The sequence below is a fragment of the Squalius cephalus genome (genome assembly GCF_949319135.1).
Source record: "Squalius cephalus genome assembly, chromosome: 6".
NCBI lineage: Eukaryota > Metazoa > Chordata > Actinopteri > Cypriniformes > Leuciscidae > Squalius > Squalius cephalus.
In genome coordinates this window covers 4717418-4739351 of record NC_137127.1, presented here as the reverse complement: position 1 = coordinate 4739351, position 21934 = coordinate 4717418, and the positions used below count along the sequence as shown (strand labels likewise).

General features: G+C 38.3%; 1 protein-coding gene across 5 annotated transcripts; it reads right to left on the bottom strand.

Moving 5' to 3' along the window:
* Positions 1-1740: 1740 nt before the first annotated feature.
* On the bottom strand, positions 1741-15926 carry LOC307160087 (uncharacterized protein). Of its 5 annotated transcripts, none has more exons than XM_079873921.1 (11): positions 15861-15926; positions 15727-15768; positions 13292-13313; positions 13018-13112; positions 8530-8667; positions 8311-8335; positions 5703-5716; positions 5382-5467; positions 5039-5259; positions 2841-3196; positions 1741-2732 (listed from the first exon to the last, which is right to left on the bottom strand). In XM_079873921.1, exons 1-11 carry the CDS (start codon positions 15883-15885, stop codon positions 2467-2469), a joined length of 1290 nt encoding a protein of 429 aa, XP_079730047.1. In that variant the 5' UTR covers positions 15886-15926; the 3' UTR covers positions 1741-2466. The 5 variants fall into 5 exon arrangements, with proteins under 5 accessions (XP_079730047.1, XP_079730048.1, XP_079730049.1 ...); XM_079873922.1 differs by having other exon boundaries at positions 13018-13109; positions 15861-15925; XM_079873923.1 differs by lacking the exons at positions 15727-15768; positions 15861-15926 and adding an exon at positions 15333-15500.
* Positions 15927-21934: the final 6008 nt, after the last annotated feature.

The window sequence follows — 21934 nt, the reverse complement described above, 5'->3', positions numbered from 1 at the left end:
ATCTTTTGTCCAGGGTGCGTTTTATGGCTTTATTGCAGGGTGAGTTTGGTCTTAGCAGGAAAATCAGTTCTTACACTCAAAATGTATTAAGATAGATAGATAGATAGATAGATAGATAGATAGATAGATAGATAGATAGATAGATAGATAGATAGATAGATACTCAACAAAAAAGACACATCCTCTGACTTTCAACTGTTTTTTCCCCCAGCAAATTTCTCAACATGAGTATAAATGAGTATAAAAAGATTCAACAACTGAGACATAAACTGAACAAATTTCACAGACATCTGACGAACAGAAATGGAATAATGAGTCCCTGAACAAAGGGGGGGTCAATATCAAAAGTAGCAGTCAGTATCTTGTGTGGCCACCAATTGCAGCAGATTTGCCAGTTCTTGCTGTGAGATGTTGCACACATCTGATGGGACACATGGTTACAAGTCGTTTGGCACTGTGAGGACTATCAGCTGTCCATCCTGTCTCCCTGTAACTGTCTCAGGCATCTTACATTGTGGACATTGCAGTTTATTACTCTGTTCACATCTATAAAGCTTATATGGATTTAACAGGGTTCCCACACCTTGGTTAACTTCAAATTCAAGGACCTTTCAAGAACTTTCCAGGTCCAATACCCTTAAATTCAAGGACTTAATGTGGGGACACATTTCAAGTGAGAGCAAGGTTACATCGTGTTACCTTGTAAGATACATTGTTACAGTTTTCATGTGTCAAACACAACTATGCAAAAAAACGGGTTTTTTTGCATTTATTTTTGTCGTATTTCTCTTTTGCATAAAACTGAAGAATATTTGGTACATCCTATAATGTATTCTAAAATTATTTGATATTAACTGCATGGATTTGATTGAAGAGAATTAGGCTCATGTAACCAGAAGTTTTAAGATATTTGTTTTAAGAAACCTTGCACAAAATAAATTCAAGCACTTTAGGACCTGTATCTATGTGTGTTCATTTTCAAAAACTTTCCAGGGCCTTGAATTATTTTTTTATTTTTTTTTGATTCACAAACTTTCAAGGATTTCAAGGACCCGTGGGAACCCTGATTTAAAATACAGTATATGACAAAATGATATCTCTTGTTTATAAGTGTATATAAATATATAAATTTAGTACTCAGCATAAATGAGTAAACACGTCTGAACAAAGATATTTCCCTATTTCTAATGATCACTATTACAATTCATGGAAAGATGACAACCCTAATCTCCAACTGTAATCAAACACACTTGAAGCAGCTAATAAAGCTCTTCAGCATCGCTTGAAGTCACACGAACTCTGGAGGACACTCAGGACAGTGGGTCCCCAGAAGCAGGGTTGAAGATAAAATATGCAGTCTTTGTGCTTCTTAAACATTTTTATTAGAAATAATGGATTTGATATACAATCACAAATGGCAATATATTATATAATTTTTGCAAAATTCCATTTCTGTATTTCTATAATTAACCTGAATGAGTGAACTTTCTTCACACAACAGTATGAAGCTGTGTGATTAGCTTGTCTTCACAGTTATATATAGTTAATACATGGAAGTTGATACATATGCAGATTTGTTAATGAATATGGTGTATATATATATATATATATATAATCTGCATGCATTTACAGTACACACACAAATACACACACACACACACATATATATGTGTGTGTGTGTGTGTGTGTGTGTGTACTATAAATGCACACAGATTTTACATGCAAGTCCAGGTGTTTGCAGTTAGTGAAGAAGAACCATTGTTTAGCAAATATTACAAACCTATACAGTAGATTTGTCAATCAATGAAAATAAATGATTAGAATATAAAAAGAAATACATAGCTTCTACAACTTTACAGTTGAGTTTCGTCAATACAAATGTGATAATATCCCAAAAATATATGCAAGAAATAAATGCTGTCTTCTTGTAAATCAGGATAAAAGCCATTAATTGCTTTTAAACAAATAATTGTAGTTAAATGTTAAAAACACTTTTGAGCTATATTGCATAAAGGCCAATTAAACCCCGAACAGACATTGGAATAGCCCTGAGACTGATAAAATATCAAAATACAGTACGATTGAAACTGCTTATTAGGTATTGCAGAGCACCTTGTAAAAGACAAGTAACACTGTCTGCACAGCAATTTAAATTTTAAAGGAGAGAACACAAAATACTGAATTACAAACATTAAAATAACCTGAATGTCTAAATAGCTTAATGCACCATTCCAAACAGGACCCATCCGTTATTGGGAAAAAAGCACAGATGCACAACATGCAATGGCTTTGCCATAATGCTGAGATATTGTTAAAGGTTCTAGCTTTCAAATATAATGGCTTTCACATTCAGTGGTCATTTAGCATTAATGATGAAAGATTATATTTCTCTTTAGAAAAGACATCTAATGAAACTCAACATGGAAGTGCTTGGAAATGACTGGAAATAGACCTCAATCCATGTTTCTATCCTCCTTTCTGACACTTATGTTTACATACAGTAAAGTACATGTGAATGTCAGAGATTAGGTCAAAAGAGACGGAGAGAGGCTTGTACGCATTGGCATTGCTGTTTTCCTCCCAAAGGTATGTCATGCCGATCTCCAAGGCGGGAGAGCTGCAGTGATCCAGGGACACGTTAAGCCAAGGGTCCTTGACGACATTGACAACTTTCAACACAATGTGACGCTTGAATGTGCCAAGTGCCACACTCTCCACTTTACCAAAGAACACTAGAAACACACACACAAACAAACAAGATCATTTAGTCAAATTCCAAAAAAAAAAAAATGTATTTAGTTTTTTAGGTCGCACCACAATATATTGTTAAAGAACATCACCTGTTTTATTGCATATGTCGGGAATCAGGTCCATTAGTGGTTTAAGTCCGTCTCCTGCATGAGAGCTATTAGGGCTTGGTGTTGGTTTGAGATGTTCAGCACAGCAGCTCCACAGGGACGTGTTGTAGTAGTAATGCCCACAGCAATGGTGATTTGGTTTGGTGTCATAACGAATGGCATGGGTTGAGGAAGAACAGCAAATTTGATTGGTTTTATTCAGCAAGAGGTTTCCACAGCACTCTGCTCTCTCTTTGTGATGGGTATGTTTGAGATGACCCGAGCAGCACTTCATAAACTCTTTGTGGTGGTCATAGACATCTGAACCACAACAGAAATTACCATTCTTCTTGGAGTGGCTGAATAGAAAAAAGTTGGAAAGAAAAGTCATTCAATAGGCAGCACAGATACAAAATGCACAGGGTGGCAATTTACAAAGTCAATTTCACTAGCACATGAGCCCCAGACAAATACTGCCCTCGCAAAACTTTACTGATGAGGGAAATTATTGTTTTCTGACATGAGAAACATTTTCCTATTCATTATTGCTGTTATCTGCAATGAACTCAATACCTGATTCTTGCTAATTTTGGGGTGTTGACTCCAAAATATTTGTTCTAACATGCCACTTTCGAGACGTTCCTCGACTTTGGTTGTCTATGTGACTATGTGTCCATATTGCATTGATCAGATGTTTTCTGAACTGTTTTCTCAGCGTTTTAGCTTTCTATTGTGTTTTAGTGCCATTGGGATGTTCGCTAACAATATACAGCTGCTAACAATATACAGCTGCAAACTCTGCCACAAAGAAGAATTATGGTGACAGAAGAAAATTAAAAAATGACCAGATGTCTCCTGCTGGTTTTGTGAAAAAGCTTATTTATAAACTTGTTTGTGTTTATGTGTCACATTTCTGCACTACACTTCCCAGAATCCTCCATCATCTTCACCTGCACATTGTCATCATCATCATCCTCAGCACCTGCGTTCACTCATCAACATCTCCTTCACCTGTTGTCTTGTCATTATCTCTGTGTATTTAAGCTCTGCTTGTTTCTCTGTTCATGGTCGGTTATTGTTTGTGAACTTGCACACTGTTTCGTGTTTGTTTGGATTTTGCCTATGGAAATAAATATTGAGTATTTTGTATCTTCGCCTACCTTCGTCTTCTTCATCCACCCGTTGCCGTTACATTATGTGAAGTTCTTTGAACATATTTTCCACTCCTTTGCAAATGTATGGTAAATTATACATTTAGAATACTTGACCGCTTTTGTTATTTGTCATTTATTTTGTTAAAAAAGAAAAAAGAAAAAAAGGTTTACATGATGATGAAAGTCTTTTGATTTTTGACAGATTTTTTAACTCTGCATCATCAAATTAGGTAACATTATTGCAAATCAGCAGATTTTTTTTTTAAGGTTCAATTCTTTTTTCATAAATTTTATATTTAATTCGGGTAATGTTTAATTATTAATAATTAAATAATTAAATAAAATTAAATAATTGAATTTGAAGAATTCAGTATTTATTCAACTGATTTACAGTAAGAGCATTACGGTTAGTCCGTTATTAGAGGTTGTTAGTGGTTTTAAAACTTGTTGTTGGTTTATGAAATAAACTAAATGACTAAGAGTCTCAAGCGGTGCCATGAATTAGGCTAGTCTTGGCATTTGCCTCTACATGCATTAGTAAGACTTGAATTTCCAGTTAGAGACAAAGACTCATTTGTCAAGATTTATCCTAAAGCTATTAGACTTTCACAGAATCACACAGGTACTGCTATTTGTTTTTTACTTATTTGAGCAGGACTATACATAGAAAAAACGGTGAGTAACTTTTTACTTTATATAAAGTGCTTTACCCCTAAAGAAACGATCAAAACTTTAGACAAATATGTCATTCTACATAAGGTTGCCCCGTCATGGTGGACGTGTAGTTGAAATCAAGGGTCAAGGTTCGGCTGTTCAGCATCTTATCCCTTTACCGTCTAAATATATGGCACTTTGCCCATTGAAGGTCATTTAACAGTAGCTGTGCATTGTGATGAAATGTGAAGTATTGCAGATGGCCCTTGAGAATGTAAATTGCATGACCAGTTGAATGCTACTTACATTTGGTTTCAAAATGTAATTATTTACAACATGAGCAAAAAACTATGAAGTGCACTTTTAAATCAAATCAAACCTTTGTACTCCTACCTGTGTCCATTACAGCAAATATGTGTTCGAGGATTGAAGATTTTTCCTCCACAACAGTGCTCGTCGAGACGGGGGCGGGCAGACAGGTTGCAGGTAGTGTTTTCTGGAGTGTACACAACACCTGCGACACACTCCGAATTCTTAGAAACGTTGATATGAAGGATTCCATTACAGCACAGCACATGGTCATCGAACGGAGTGTAAATATCTGCACCACAGCACTGAAGGACACAGGCAAACAGTGTATTAATGTATGCAGGGTTTTTGTGTTCACAGAAATCCCCAATTTATTTGAATGGGATGTTCTATAATGCTTAATCTAAGTGTTAAAAGGCAATACTACCTTATTAAGTGCTGATGCCTTATACAGTTTCCCTGAGCAACACATTTTTTTCTTGGGATCGTAGGTTTCTGATCCACACTTCAATTCTAGAAGAGGAGGGAATTAGTGAGAGCATGGACTTAATTGCTACAATAATCCTAAATGTCACCATAATTACCAGTAATGTCGAGAACGATTTATATAAGTTAATGCCTGAAAAATCTCAGCTTAGCATCTATCAATAGTTACTTAAACACAACGGTCTCTCTCAATCACTGTCTGATCGAGAGAAGGAGATTTGTAAAAATTAATAGTAGACAATGAGGATGCCAAGAGCTTTACCTGGTGTGGTGGGACTGCTTGTAGAGATTTCCAGTAACACATAAACACAAACACAAACACATAGTGGTGTAAAGTATTGGAGAAAATATAATTAGTTATTGTACTTGAGTATCTTTTTGGCTACTTTGTAGTTTGACTGTTTCAAAGATACAAAGCAACTTTAAATCTCTACTTGACTACATTTTTTAAGAAGTATATACAGTGGGGAGAACAAGTATTTGATACACAGCCGATTTTGCAGGTTTTCCCACTTACAAAGCATGTAGAGGTCTGTCATTTTTATCACAGGTACTCTTCAACCTCTTCAACTGTGAGTGACGGAATCTAAAACAAATATCCAGAAAATCACATTGTATGATTTTTAAGTAATTAATTTGCATTTTATTGCATGACATAAGTATTTGATACATCACAAAAGCAGAACTTAACATTTGGTACAGAAACCTTTGTTTGCAATTACAGAGATCATACGTTTCCTGTAGTTCTTGACCAGGTTTGCACACACTGCAGCAGGGATTTTGGCCCACTGCTCCATACAGACCTTCTCCAGATCCTTCAGGTTTCGGGGCTGTCGCTGGGCAATACGGACTTTCAGCTCCCTCCAAAGATTTTCTATTGGGTTCAGGTCTGGAGACTGGCTAGGCCACTCCAGGACCTTGAGATGCTTCTTACGGAGCCACTCCTTAGTTGCCCTGGCTGTGTGTTTCGGGTCGTTGTCATGCTGGAAGACCCAGCCACGACCCATCTTCAATGCTCTTACTGAGGGAAGGAGGTTGTTGGCCAAGATCTCGCGATACATGGCCCCATCCATCCTCCCATCAATACGGTGCAGTCGTCCTGTCCCCTATGCAGAAAAGCATCCCCAAAGAATGATCTTTCCACCTCCATGCTTTACGGTTGGGATGGTGTTCTTGGGATTGTACTCATCCTTCTTCTTCCTCCAAACACGGCGAGTGGAGTTTAGACCAAAAAGCTCTATTTTTGTCTCATCAGACCACATGATCTTCTCCAATTCCTCCTCTGGATCATCCAGATGGTCATTGGCAAACTTCAGACAGCCTGGACATGTGCTGGCTTGAGCAGGGGGACCTTGTGTGCACTGCAGGATTTTAATCCATGACGGCATAGTGTGTTACTAATGCTTTTCTTTTAAACTATGGTCCCAGCTCTATTCAGGTCATTGGCCAGGTCCTGCCCTGTAGTTCTGGGCTGATCCCTCACCTTCCTCATGATCATTAATGCCCCACGAGATGAGATCTTGCATGGTACCCCAGACCGAGGGAGATTGACCGTCATCTCGAACTTCTTCCATTTTCTAATAATTGCGCCAACAGTTGTTGCCTTCACACCAAGCTGCTTGACTATTGTCCTGTAGCCCATCCCAGCCTTGTGCAGGTCTACAATTTTATCCCTGATGTCCTTACACAGCTCTCTGGTCTTGGCCATTGTGGAGAGGTTGGAGTCTGTTTGATTGAGTGTGTGGACAGGTGTCTTTTATACAGGTAACAAGTTCAAACAGGTGCAGTTAATACAGGTAATGAGTGGAGAACAGGAGGGCTTCTTAAAGAAAAACCAACAGGTCTGTGAGAGCCGGAATTCTTACTGGTTGGTAGGTGATAAAATACTGATGTCATGCAATAAAATGCAAATTAATTATTTAAAAATCATACAATGTGCTTTTCTGGATTTTTGGATTCCGTCTCTCACAGTTGAAGTGTACCTATGATAAAAATTACAGACCTCTACATGCTTTGTAAGTGGGAAAACCTGCAAAATCGGCAGTGTATCAAATACTTGTTCTCCCCACTGTATACTAAGTATATATACTCATTTTTCTGAGACTTGAGTGTTTGTAGATGTTCGTAGGCTGTTGATCTTGATTTATTGCAATATTGAGGTGTTTTATTTCAACTTTAGAAAATAAACAAGTGCTTTGTCTCCTCACAAATCAACTGTCTTGGCATGTCTCTTAAGTGTCAAGGACTAGTGCATCTTTGAGCCAACGTTCAATATGAGTAAAATACTTAGGCTAAGTACTGTTAAAATCAGATACACAGAGTTTAGATTTTATGCATTTTATTATTAATCTACTATGCATTTTCCCAGTGGTACGGGATTATTAGAACATTTTTATAGAAACTGCACTCACAAAGAGTAAGGCTAATAATTCACTATTTTAAAAAATATCACTGATATTTTCAGGTTTTTCATGGTTGTGGGAAACCTGAGCGTAACAATTTTTGCAAATCAATTTAAACTTTGGGTTGCTTTAATCATTTGTTTAATTACAGAAGAAGGGACACAGTTCAGAATGAAAAGTGCTGAAGTATTCTGATTTTTAAATTTTATTCAAGAGAAGCTTTTACTTTGTTGTCTCTTGTGTGGCACAGAAGCTCTTCTGAAGTGGCAATTAAGTGTTTTTACACAGACTGTTTAATGCTGCTCAGAGGTGGCATAAATGCATTTACACAGCAATTTTAATAATATACTTTTATACTAGGGACTAAGGAATAATTTAGTCCTGCTGTTAAGTAGCATTATGTCTTCACACAGAATTTTGAGCAGTGGATGTAAAGAGAGGATTTTTGATCAGGACTGTATGACTCACCCGGTTGGAGAAGAGAGTTCAGAATCTGTGAGAATAAGATTCAGAATATAAGATGTCGTTAGGTACAGGGCTATGGAAAAAGTTACACTTCACTTCATTATAAATGAAGTGATTACAGGACATCCTTGATCTAATGGTATGAATATTAAACAATCTTTATAAAATCTTAACCATGTCAAAACTGAACAATGCAAAGTGTTTAAGTCGCATCAAGCCAACCTTTGCTCTTGTAGCATGACATTTGAGCACTGGTTCGAGTGATAACACTGCCATTACAGCAAATCTTATTCAGGGGATTGTAAGCTACAGATTCACAGCAGTCAGCCACCAGCTGGCTTAATCCATGAGTTAGGTTACCTGCAACACATCAAAGTACAAACAAAAATAAAAATAAAAAAACATCCTACAGTGTTCAGTCTTTGCTATTTCCTTGTAAATCATCATTACATATGCCATATACAAGGGTTGGACACTGAAACACTGGCCAATATAGGCTGCGTCTGAAAAATGACCAATTCTGTCTTCGGAGGACACATTCCAAGGTAGGAAGGCATCAAGGCACGTCCAAATTCAAAGTTAGCTTTACTTCCTGACTGTGGAAAAGCTCTTATTGCAAGTTAAACTCCAAAAGACATCGGCGCCTGATGGAATAAAGGACTTCCATCATGTGCAACTAAACCTCTACAAATGATTCAGAACGCTGCAGCTCGCCTTGTCTTCAACGAGCCAAAAAGGGCCCACGTCACTCATCTCGTGTTCATCTCTCTGCACTGGCTACCACTCGCCGCTCGCATCAAGTTCAAGGCATTGACGCTTGCTTACAGATCTATCACAGGCTCAGCTCCCTCCTACTTTCACTCGCTCCTACGAGTCTACATCCCTACCAGAAGCCTACGATCAGTCAACGAGCAACGTCTCGTGGTTCCATCGCAAAGAGCCACAAAATCACTTTCCATAACATTCTCATTCACAGTTCCATGCTAGTGGAATGCTTTCCCCACCCTCACCCGGAACGCAGAATCCCTGGCAACTTTCAAAAGACAGCTGAAAACTCATCTCTTCCATGAGCACTTAACCTCATAAAAAATTCTTTCCTTTTCCTTTAATCCTCCCTTGTCGGGTTTATGCTACCTCTGAACAATGCCTGAACTTCGTATTTTGAGCACTTCTTGCATTGTTTTTTTGCCTCTTCACGATGACTCGCTTAATTTAGTCCTAATTTGTATGTCGCTTTGGACAAAAGCGTCTGCTAAATTACTAAATGTAAATGTAAATAAAGGGCAAGGTACAGAGGGAATGTGCAATTCAGCTGAAGGGAGTGTTGTCAGCTTTTACAGCGGTCTCTTGATAGTAATATTGTACCGCAGACCAGGCCTGGAAGGAACTTTTCCATTACTGTTACCATTATCCCATTTCCAAAAAAGCCACATGCTAAGGAGCTTGATGATTATAGACCAGTGGCTTTAACATTTGTGCTGTGTAAGTGTATGGAGAGAGTCGTTAGTCAGCAACTTTCCCAGACGCTGACTGTTAAACTTGATCCTTTGTCATTTGCGTAGAGTTGGGCTTGCGAAGATGCCACCCTCACTCGGCTGGACAAGGGTGCAAAACATGGATGCGGCAGACTCCTGTGATAGGATTTTATTGATGGACTTCTCTTCTGCCTTTAATACGGTGAATATAAACACACTTCTGTGGCATTTGGAGGAATTGCATGTGCATCAAACTTTGATTTTATGGATTAATAGTTTCTTACTGAACTGTCCACAACATGTGCTGGTTAATGGCAGAAAGTCAGAAAATGTGGTTTTAAATACTGGTCTCCCACAGGGATGTTTTATCTCCAATTCTTTTTGCTTTTTTATACAAACGAGATGACGTGTAATAAGGATAATTTGATACTTATAAAAATATGCAGATGGCATGGTATTGGTGGGATCTGTGAAGGATTCTCAATCATTGGATAATTATTTTCATTTTGTTCTTTTTTACAACCTGGATGGAGGAAACTTATTTGCAGCTTAATACTAGTAAAACTAAAGAAGTGTGCTGTGGTACTAATAATGCAGGTGTACTTTTTAAGCCTTTTTACATTTGATAAGCATTAAGAAGGCTTATCAACGTCTAGGCTTATTGAGGAAACTGAGGAGTTTTGATATTGAAAAGGACATTTTGATGTCGTGATGTTCACTTTTCACATTGTATCTTGGTTCTCTCTCTGTAAAAGTAAAAACAGACTTTTAAGGATTGTAAATTTGGCTGGTATAATAATTGGGGAGAAACAAGGATCGCTCACAGATCTTTACACAGTGGGAGTAAAAAAGGAAAGCCTCCGTTATTGAGACGGATTCTTCCCATCTCCTGTATAGTGCATTTCATTCTAGTAGATGGTATAAAGTACCTTTGGTAAAAAAGACCACATGTAAGAAGACTTTTAATCCAACTGCTATTGGTATTTGAAATGGGATTTTAAGATGAATATTGTTTTTCTTAAGAATTGTGTAGGTCTTAATGTTGTAGGTTTTAAAACTGATGTTACGTGTTGTTGTTTTTTTTGTGTTGTATTGTTTGCTGAGCCCTGTGGGGATAGACAAAGTTTTTTTTTTTATTGATTTGAATCTTCACTGATTGGATATTGATTCCATCAATAAGAGCTGAGTGTGAAGGTTGAATTAGCAGAGCGATAGCACAGATGTACATAATATATTGCAATTAACAGTTTAGAAGAGGACAAATTGTTGGTGCGCATTTCGTACGATATCCAGGGTAAAGTCGGCATAATTAATTCGCTTCTCTAGGTACTCAAATCGCTTTTACATGTGGAAGGGGGAATCTCCTCAACCACCACCAATGTGCAGCATCCAAACCCTGAAACCCTGTTTGGCCAGGATGTTGGGGTTACACCCCTACTCTTTTTCCGAAGGACATCCTGGGATTTTTAATGACCGCAGAGAGACAGGACCTTGGTTTAATGTCTCATCCGAAGGGCGGTGATCTTTTGACAGTATAGTGTCCCAATCACTATACTGGGGCGTTAGGACCCACACAGACCACAGGTGAGCGGCAGGTGATCTGGCCTCACTAACACCTCTTCCAACAGCAACCTGGTTTTCTCAGGAGGTCTCCCATCCAAGTACTAACCAGGCTCAGCCCTGCTTAGCTTCAGTGGGCAACCAGTCTTGGGCTACAGGGTGATATGGCTGCTGGCATACCTCCATGAATGACGAATCAAATCTGCAAGAGGAAGCTGTCTGATGTGATATCCACGTACTAACCCGGATTGTATCCAAAAAAAACAAAACCACAGCCGCCCAACTCAATGCAGAATTAAACTTGCAGCTCGACTTTTCTCAGTCAATAATCATGGTCAGGCTGCTAGAGCCAAACCTTTGGTCACTCGTGCCAATGCAAAATGTCGATTTCATTGGATCCAACAGTGCAAATCTTGGGCTGTGGACAATGTGAAACATGTACTGTTCCCTGATGAGTCCACCTTCACTGTTTTTCCCACATCCGGGAGAGTTACGGTGTGGAGAATCCTCAAAGAAGCTGAACACCCGGACTGTTGCTGGCCAGTCGGCGGATCAGTGATGGTTTGCGCTGCGATATCATGCCATTCCCTACAGTTCTTGATGGGCGTTACTGCCGAGAACTACTGAACCATTCTGGAGGACCATGTTGCCATGCATCAGGATGATAATGCACCAATACACACAGCAAGACTGGTGACAGAATGGTTTGATGAACATGAAAGTGAAGGTGAACATCTGCCATGGTTTGCACAGTCACCAGATCTCAATATTATTGAGCCACTTTGGGGTGTTTTGGAGGAGCAAGTCAGAAAGCGTTTTCCTCCAGCAGCATCACGCAGTGACCTGGATACTGTTCTGCAAGAGGAATGGCTCAAAATCCTTCGGCCGCTGTGAAGGACTTGTATCTGTCATTCCCAAGACGAATGGAAAAAGAGAATTTTGGGAGAATTTATAGCTATAAGTTATTGGGGTCTAAAACCAGGTGTTTCGGTTTCATTGTCCAACCTTGTTTATTTTATTGTTTACTTCCTAAACTATTTATAATAATAACTTTATTTTGTATAGCGCTTTTAAAAGTCAATTCTCAGAGCGCTTTACATAAGCAAAATTAAGATAGATAAAATAGGCATTATAAACACAATACAAAAAAGTATTACAAACAATTTTGCAAACCTAAAAACAATTTAAAAATAAGTATCCAAGACAAATAGTAAACCCATAAAATACATCACATAAACAACCACAAAAATCACCTTTCACCCAAATGCTTCCTTTAAATAATAAGTTTTAAGGGATGATTTAAACATTTTCAAGGATGGTGCATTTCTAATTTCGGAAGGCAGAGAATTCCATAACTTTGGGGCAACTGAAGAGAACGCCCTATCACCCATTGTTTTTAGGTACGTTACCGGAACAACTAAAAGACCAGTATCGGCCAAGCGAAGATTAAGTGTCGGAATGTAGGGTATTAAAAGCTCAGAAAGATATCGAGGAGCAAGTCCATTTAAAGCCTTGTAGGTCAACATAAGAATCTTAAAATCAACACGAAATTTGACAGGTAGCCAGTGCAAGGTCTCTAAAATAGGTTTTATATGATCTTTATATGATTTGTGAATCACATCTTCCTACAGTGACTCAGCAGTCACAAACTGAGAGTTGCAAGAGTCTTTCCTACCATTACAGCAGGAACTTTCTGAGCTGAAGTAATCCAGATTTCCACATCGCAGCTGAGGGCTGCTTTCCATTGGCCCACTGGAACCTGTGTTGCTGCTGACATTATAAACAGGACAAATCAGTCTGATTTTATCTTTACCAAAACATTCTGTTAATTTACACTGGAAGTGATTTATGGTCAAATAACTGTAAACTAAATAAATAATAATGATAAAAATCTCTGAAACTATGTTAGAGGCTCTCTTATTCTTAAGGGTCTGTGTAAGGTCACTTACTGGCTTCCAGTGTCAGTAATTCCTGGGGAACAAAGAGATTATTCATTATAAAAAGTGGTAACTGGAGTAATTTTGAATATGAAATGTACTTAATGCAAGTTCCTGGTCTTATTGTGAACAATTGAATAGTGGAAACTTTTTGTAATCTTGAATCAAAATGCTGTAACTTGATATGCCTCTTTTTGCTGACGTCATCATAATGGCATGAAAAAGGGATTGAGAAGGGAGATCCCTCTATTCTGGTATGTGACACATTTAATACCCGACAGAAAAAAATTAAACCTCTCCCTACATTTTTAGTGACAAAAAAAGCATTGTGAACAGCATTTCATGATTTCATTTAATAAAAATTAAAATTGTGTCATAATTCAGTCAGCCTCATGTTGTTCCAAACCCGAGTTTCTTTCATCTTTCAAAAGAAAAATGTCAATGTTTTTTTCTTCTTTTTTCATTCATACAATGGTCAGAGAGGTCCAAAACAACTAACTTTCATTGAATGGAGAAAACAGTTCATTAAAATATCTTCTTTTGTTTTCCACAGAAGGAAGCCATACAGGTTTGTAATGACTTTATGTGAGTAAATGATAAAGTGATACATGTAAGATTTTTTTAGGTGAACTATCCCTTTAACCCAGGGGTGCCCAACCCTGCTCCTGCCGATCGACTGTCCTGCACAGTTCATCTCCAAGCCTAATCAAACACACCTGAAGCAACCAATTAAGGTCTTCAGGATCACTTGAAAATTAAAGCCAGGTGTGTTTGATTATGGCTGGAGATAAACTGTGCAGGACAGTCTATCGGCAGGAGCAGGGTTAACCTACCCTATCCATGAGTCAGTGCATTTTCTTGCAAAAGTTCATACTTTTATTAATGGGAATCATGTTGTGGGGTTGAATGTGGGGTCTGATTTTTTTTTCTTTTAATATGTGAATTATTTTAAGCAGCAGTTTCCACATATTAATTTAGATTTAAATTCTTGTACTCTCACCTTACGCCCTACTGATACTAAAGGCCAATTCACACACTGCTCTGACAGGTGCCAACCAACAGCAAGAGACAAGTTTGTTGGGTTTTGTTGGATCTGTGCGTTACGCTTGTCGATGCCTGTTGCTGACAGTCTGCACTTAATGTTTTCACAGAATGATTCAGCATTTCCCTGGTCTTGGATCTTGTGTAATCTGGTGACTGTCTGTAAATTGGCCCTAAAGGGACAGTTTACCCATCACATGATTTACTCACCCTCAAGTTGTTCCAAACCTGTACGGGTTTCTCTTTTTCTGTTGAACACAAAATAAGACATTTTAAAGAATGTTGGTAATCAAACAGTTGACAGTATAGCCATTGACTTCCATAGTAGGAAAATAAATACTATGAATGGCTACCGTCAATTGTAGGCTATGGTTACCAACATTCTTCAAAATATCTTCTTTTGTGCTCAACAGAAGAAAGAAACTCATACAGGTTTGGAACAACTTAAGGGTGTGTAAATGATGATAAAATCAATACTTAAAGTAAATATATAATACTTCTCTCTGAAAACAGAGAATGAGACTATCTATGCTCAGCATTCAACAAAGCATAACAATACATGTCAAAACAGAACGCAAAACAACGGAATTCATCACAAAATCTAATCCAGAAGTTTGGAAGCGGCACTGAAGTAGGCTACAGTAAACATGTTTTCGCGTTATTAAAAAAAACGAGAGGAGCAGGTCAGTGGAAAGAGAGAAAAAACACTGCCTAGAGGCGCGTTTTTTAAAAGTTGAACTTCTTGAAATTATTGTTGAACTTCTTGAAATCATTGTTGAACTTGAGCGCCGCGTTTTTAGAACGCCGTATCGCGCTGCAAAACACGCTAAAACACGTGTTTTTCAAAGATAAACAACAACAAAGTAGCGCAGTGGAATAAAAACCCGCGTTCTGTGTAAATGGTCCCAAATCATGCCAAGACTAACCAACTGCAACACTACCACAAAAATACTGTCCCTGGACGCCCAATCAATCCGTATCCAGTGTCGGTGGGTTTGTAACAGTTCCTTACTTTTCCTTGTTCACTGGCTGTCTGCATTTGCTAAATTCCCATAAGAAATCAACTTTCCCTCTCTGTGCTATTTTAAGCGCGCTCCACCGGCAGCAACTTCATCACTCGACTAAACTACTGAAAAAAACGGGCATTGCTCATACAGCGCATCAAAATGTCCCCGCCTCCATTCAGAAACAAATCAAAACAAATCAAATCACTGACAAAGTAAATTGTAGAATCAATCTCCACATTCGTGGTTGCACATATAAATCCTTAACAAGGCACTGCTTCCTATAAACCACTAATATTAGAATGACTCAATTATTCATTTGAATGAATTAGCCTACTCATATAGTGACAATAAAAAAAAACTAAATACAATGTCTAAAGTTTAATTTGAGTGTTTACTTACCTTGTGCAGAGAATGTGGCAAGAATGCATAAGATTGTCACACCTGCAATAAAAATGTAAATAATATTTTAAAATAATATGTATAAAAAATAAATCTATAAGGCAACTTAAAACTTTAAAAATGTGCTGTCATACATGCAGTTGATGTGTAGACCTCCATAGTCAATCCCTGTTCAATAAAGCTTGAGTATCCAAAGATGATGGGATGAGAATTTATTCACTCTAAAATAAAACTTAAGCCCCGCCTCTTCAGAGTGCATCATTGAAACAAGGAAGGACTACAGATTGTGATACCCAACAGCACGGAAGTTACAAGTATGGGCATAACACTGGAGACCAATTCATCTTTCATTTGGCTGACGTTTGCCACTTGCATCATTGCACGGTAGTTTGATTAGTGAACTGAACAGTTACTGAGATACTTTAGTAATGATCTCTGAAGAGTTTCTACTAGTGCTTGTTGATAAGTTTGTTGTACTGGTATGCATCCTTTGGGCATTGTTTGATATCATTGTATTAAGCCAGTGGTTCAGCCCTGTTCCCGGAATCATGGAGATCATGTTTCACTTAAGCATTTACATTTCTTTCAGCAGGAGTGAGCAGTGGCTAATTTTTCTTTTTTTTTTTTTTTACTGGAAAAATATGTTCTCCACTTGTACAAAGAATGGACACAAGAGAATGAGACTATTTATGCTCATCTGAGACTATCTCAGACTATCTGATTCAGCATGGTCTTTATGTGTGGGAATTTTAGTAAAGGTCTGACAGACTGTCTAGGAGTTTTTTTTAACAGATTAGAATGGCGGAAAAAAGTTGTTAGATAATCATAAAAATTAGCAAGGATGCAGAATAAATATTTTGATTCTGCAGCGGTATTAGCTTAAATGTGAAGTTTCTTATTATAGTGCCACCTTGTGGCTAATGTTGACAAAAAATTCGAAATCACATATTTCCCTATAGTAGGTGAAATACAGTATGTGACGAGTAGTAGCCTATGTATGGCCAAATTCACAAAAATCATAAAAGTGCAGTCAAAAAGTACCCGGATGACCTACTTCTTCCAGCGAGATTCTGAAATGTGCATTTGGACACTTTACAATCCCATGATGCCACGGAAGAGGATTTGTGAATGGCAGAAAAGCGACACAACTGACGCTGGTAGGTCACATGAAAATAACAACATGGTGAATGTAGTAGGTCCAGGTTACATTAATAATACACACATTTATACTATATAGAAGAACGCACTTTTTAGCAGTCGTGAAGTAATTACTTATTCAAAATAAGTACCTACTCAAGAGAGTATGTGATTTCGGACACAGCCATCGTGTACAAATAGTTCCACTTTTGTAATGGTAAGACATTCAGATTTGATGTTATTAGCTGGTTATATGCTGGTGGCCATGTTTTTTTAAGTATCCAAAGCTGCGTCGAAATCGAATACTCCCTTACTATATAGTGTGCGATTCAATGGAGACTGTACTATCCCATGAAGCCACGGAAGAGAATGAAGGTGAAGCCAAGGGGGTAATCTTTCAACCAAAACTGAAGCTTCCCCGGGCGCCGCCATTAATTAGCAGACCATCACCTGCTGTTAGCATTCCATTGACTCCCATTCATTTTGGCGTCACTTTGACAGCGAATAACTTTACATCTGAGGCATTTAAAGACTCCCTTTGTTCATTATTTATTTCTAAAGAAACATGAAAATGTATAAAAGGCTCCATTACCTTGTATCTATGGCCCCGTAGAACTAGTTTTTGTAAAAATAGGCTAACGATTGCGTCATAACCATGCGACTCTCTGTCGCACAGTAGAGAAATTACCGTATGGACAGGAGGAGAAAATCGTGGGCAATCGGGGGGACGTGGAGGCAAAATAATTAATCAGAATACTTAGCAAAAGTTGCTCCTGCTCCTAGCTCATGGACACCTCCTACTCACACTCTCCGTCTCTGCAAGTTTCGGAAGGGAATGATTCAGATTTCTCTTGGCACAGCTACTAGAAGACAGACGGGTTGCTCACGTCATATCTACGTCGTCAAGCTCAGTTTGAGTCTGCGCAGTACGCTCAGCCATCAGGAAGTGAGTGCTTCTAATTGACTTCACTTTTCTCCGTTGAATCCAAAGGGGTCGCTGTGTCCATTTCTTTTACTGTCTATGGGTGAAGCGATGCAACTGACGCTGGTAGGTCACATGACAATGACAACATGGTGGATGTATTATGTCCGAATTTAATTTAGACTACCCATATTCATACTATATAGAACATATTTTTTAACGGTCTTGAAGTAAATTCAAATTCCAATGTAGTACCTATTCAGACAGTTGGCTATATAATTTCGTACACACCGCAAGTCATATTAGAGGATACATTAGGACGTCCATCAGAGAAGATGCATACCAATTTTCAACTTCATGGATCATACGGTTGCAGAGTTATTAAGGTTTTTTTGTTGTAGCGCCCCCATTTGAGGATTTTTTAGGAAAATTCTAAATTTCAGAATTTTTATAGGTGGAAATTAAATTGGAGAGATAAATTTATACAGGTGCTGGTCATAAAATTAGAATATCATCAAAAAGTTGATTTATTTCAGTAATTCCGTAAAAAAAGTGAAACTTGTATATTATATAGACTCATTACATGCAAAGTGAGATATCTCAAGCCTTTATTTGTTATAATTTTGATGATTATGGCTTACAGCTTATGAAAACCACAAAATCAAAATCTCAGAAAATTAGAATATTGCATGAAATCACACAGTAATTACACAATAATCTCATGGTCATTGAACCAGGTTTTGGTTCTTTTGGCAGTGTGGGCCGGTGCAAATACTGCTGGAAAATGAAGAAAGCATGAAGTGCTCGGGAAATGTCCTGGTAGACGGCTGCGTTGACTCTGGATTTAATAAAGCACAGTGGACCAAAGTCCTCTTTTCTGATGAGAGCAAATTTTGCAAGGTCCCAGAGTCTGGAGGAAGAATGGAGAGGCACACAATCCAAGATGCTTGAAGTCCAGTGTGAAGTTTCCACAGTCTGTGTTGGTTTGGGGAGCCATGTCATCGGCTGGTGTTGGTCCACTGTGCTGTCCACTCAACGCAGCCGTCTACCAGGACATTCCCAGAGCACTTCATGCTTCCTTCAGCAGACAAGCTTTATGGAGACGCTGACTTCATTTTCCAGCAGGATTTGCACCGGCCCACACTGGCAAAATAACCAAAACCTGGTTCAATGACCATGGGATTATTGTGTAATTACTGTGTGATTTCATGTAATATTCTAATTTTCTGAGATTTTGATTTTGTGGTTTTCACAAGCTGTAAGCCATAATCATCAAAATGATAACAAATAAAGGCTTGAGATATCTCACTTTGCATGTAATGAGTCTATATAATATACAAGTTTCACTTTTTTAACGGAATTACTGAAATAAATCAACTTTTTGATGATATTCTAATTTTATGACCAGCACCTGTATATACAAGTTTTCTGTTATATACAAGTTGGCTACTTTGTTTGTAGCACTTAGGGTTCCAAAGATCCAAAATGCAAATTGCCTTATTATAGCGCCACCTAGTGTTAGACGTGTGTTTACCGCAATGTTGCAGCACAGCACCTTGAATATCACCCTAAATCCTCCTCTGTTTTATTCATTTGCAGAATTAAACAAATTTTCTCTGAAATCTGCCCTAGATTGTCAAATCTGGTGTTAAGTTCACTGCTTACTGCATGTCAACGATTAGGCCTACATAAAACACTGTTCATTTGAAATGAAGTTGGATGTCCTGGTGCGCTGATGTTATGATACCCAAATTTTATAGCTCGTTTGATTGGGGATTCCCTCTCTCAACAGCACCTATGGACTCACCTGGTTTACCAGCACTCTCTTCATCATGAAATGTTTTGCGCTTTCTGTTGAGCTTCTGTTTGAACTCTGTAGAAGCATCACATTTTGTTGCTAAAAGACAGGTAACTGACAGCTTTCTCAAACCCATCCTCTCCGAATGGGAAAATAACTTTTTTCATTCTGTTAATACTCGAGTCACAACCGGGGGACTTGTGTGTCTCAATGACTATGGGGGTTAAGGTGTTGTGGTTTTACTGGAACATCTTTATCATATGCATAAACTGGACATAAATGTTTGTAAAGTGTTCAGATGATATAAATTAGATTATTTAAATGCTGTAAATCATATCAAATTCATATTTCTTTTTTAAGCTTGAGGTTGTGGCAAAGTCAGGCCAATGTTGAGCCTATCTGGCCTAGTTTTTGTGGTGTGTCACTGACTGTTAGCACTATTCGAACTGCCAAATGAAAGTTTTTGGCTGATTCAGCATGTTGAAACAGCATCCTGTTTGTAAGAGCAGAAAATGAGAGTTATGAAAGCAAGCAAATGATGAAGTCAAGAGAGCCCGTATAAAATCCCCTAAGCGACCTTAATCAGACCCCTAGTAGTTATTCCCCTTCACACAGGTGCAGAACACACAAGCTATAGTTCTCTGATGGTTGTTGTCTTTGTGGTGTGTTCAAATGCTTGCAGTGGACGTGAGGAGACTCAACAATAAGCTTCTGTTGTTAGCTAGTTTTTTAAGTGTCGTTTCAGTGCCAAATCTGATTATCTCTATGACTATGATGTTTAAGGCGCTACGGTTCTACTGATATGACCTCACAGAAAATCATTATCATGTGTTTAAATTGGCTACAAATGTGTGCTAGATAAAACAGGGCCAATGTGAAGCCTATTCGGTCCAGTTTTAGTGATGTGTTTTGCATGGTTGGCACTAAATTAACTGCCATTTGTGACTTTTTGGCTGATTCAGCATACTTCATTTAAATGATAAAATGGTAAATGGACTGCATTTATATAGTGCTTTCACAGACCTATGGCCACCAAAGTGCTTTACATAGCCTCACATTCACCCATTCACTCACTCATTCATACACCGACGGCGGTGTCAGCCATGCAAGGCGCCATCCAGCTCGTCGGGAGCAGCTGGGGTTAGGTGTCTTGCTCATGGACACCTCGACACTTGGTCAAGTGGAACCGGGGATTGAACAAATTTATGATTTGTATCTTTGCAATACTAACTATTCTGCCACTGGCTGGTATACAATAAATTCCTTTCACACGGGTGCAAACACATGCTATTTCTCTGCTGGATGTTGTCTTTGCGGTGTGTTCAAGCATGTTTAAGTCTTTACTGTGTGTTCAACTATTTGGCACAGATGCAGTAGACGTGAGGAGACTCCACAGTAAGCTTTTGTCGTCGCTATTTCTTTTATGGTGGTCTGGTGTGTTATTCTTGAGTTGTGGATAACATTTTTTTTTTTTTTTTTTTGAAAGTCATTTCAGAGTCTTGCATCAGCTGCCTTTGTGTTTAATTTTCTTGTTAAATTTAGTTAAATCTTGGCTCATCCACTCCTAAATCCCAAACATCTGGTTTGTGCCAAATCAATGCACATCTGTAACTATGGTCTAGATTTAACACTGCAGCAAGAATCTACTCTTGATTATTCTGGTTGAAACTCTCTCTTCCCATCCTGATAGCAATCAATAATAGAAGTGGTCTTAATATTAGAAAATGAACATATATTTTATATGGAATTCTGTCAACATCTATGGTCAACATATGTATTTCCATACCTCCGCACATCCTGCACACGTAGACATCACACGTCATCAGCAGGTTTCATAAGGCTATAAAAAGTTGTGGACAGACAATCAGAGAGCGCCTCAAACAAAAGTTCCTTCTGAACCACCACAACAAACTTGTAATTACCGTAATTACAAAATGGCAGCCTGTGAAATTCTACCCGGAGTTATTCACGTCAGACTCAGACTCAGATTAAGGTCAGCACTATCAATGGCAAAATTAATCTGCAGCAGTCAGGTGGTACAAGTAAGAGCTCAGTAAGTTGTTTACTGTACGTTCATTATTATTGTAATTAGAGCCCGACCGATTTATCGGCCGATATGAGCCTGTTGCAGATATACGTATCTGCAGCGGCGTATATGCCACCAATATGATTCATATATTGCACATAAAATGCTTGTAAATTGTGGTTTGTCCAGCAGAGCGTGCTCCATTGTTTGCTTCTGGCGATCCAGGTCACTGTAGTGACACCAGCCCAACCGTTCTCTTCAATAAAGACGTCTCTTGTTCAGCAGCAGACAAGCAGTCAACCGTTGTCTTAACGGTGAGTTGCTA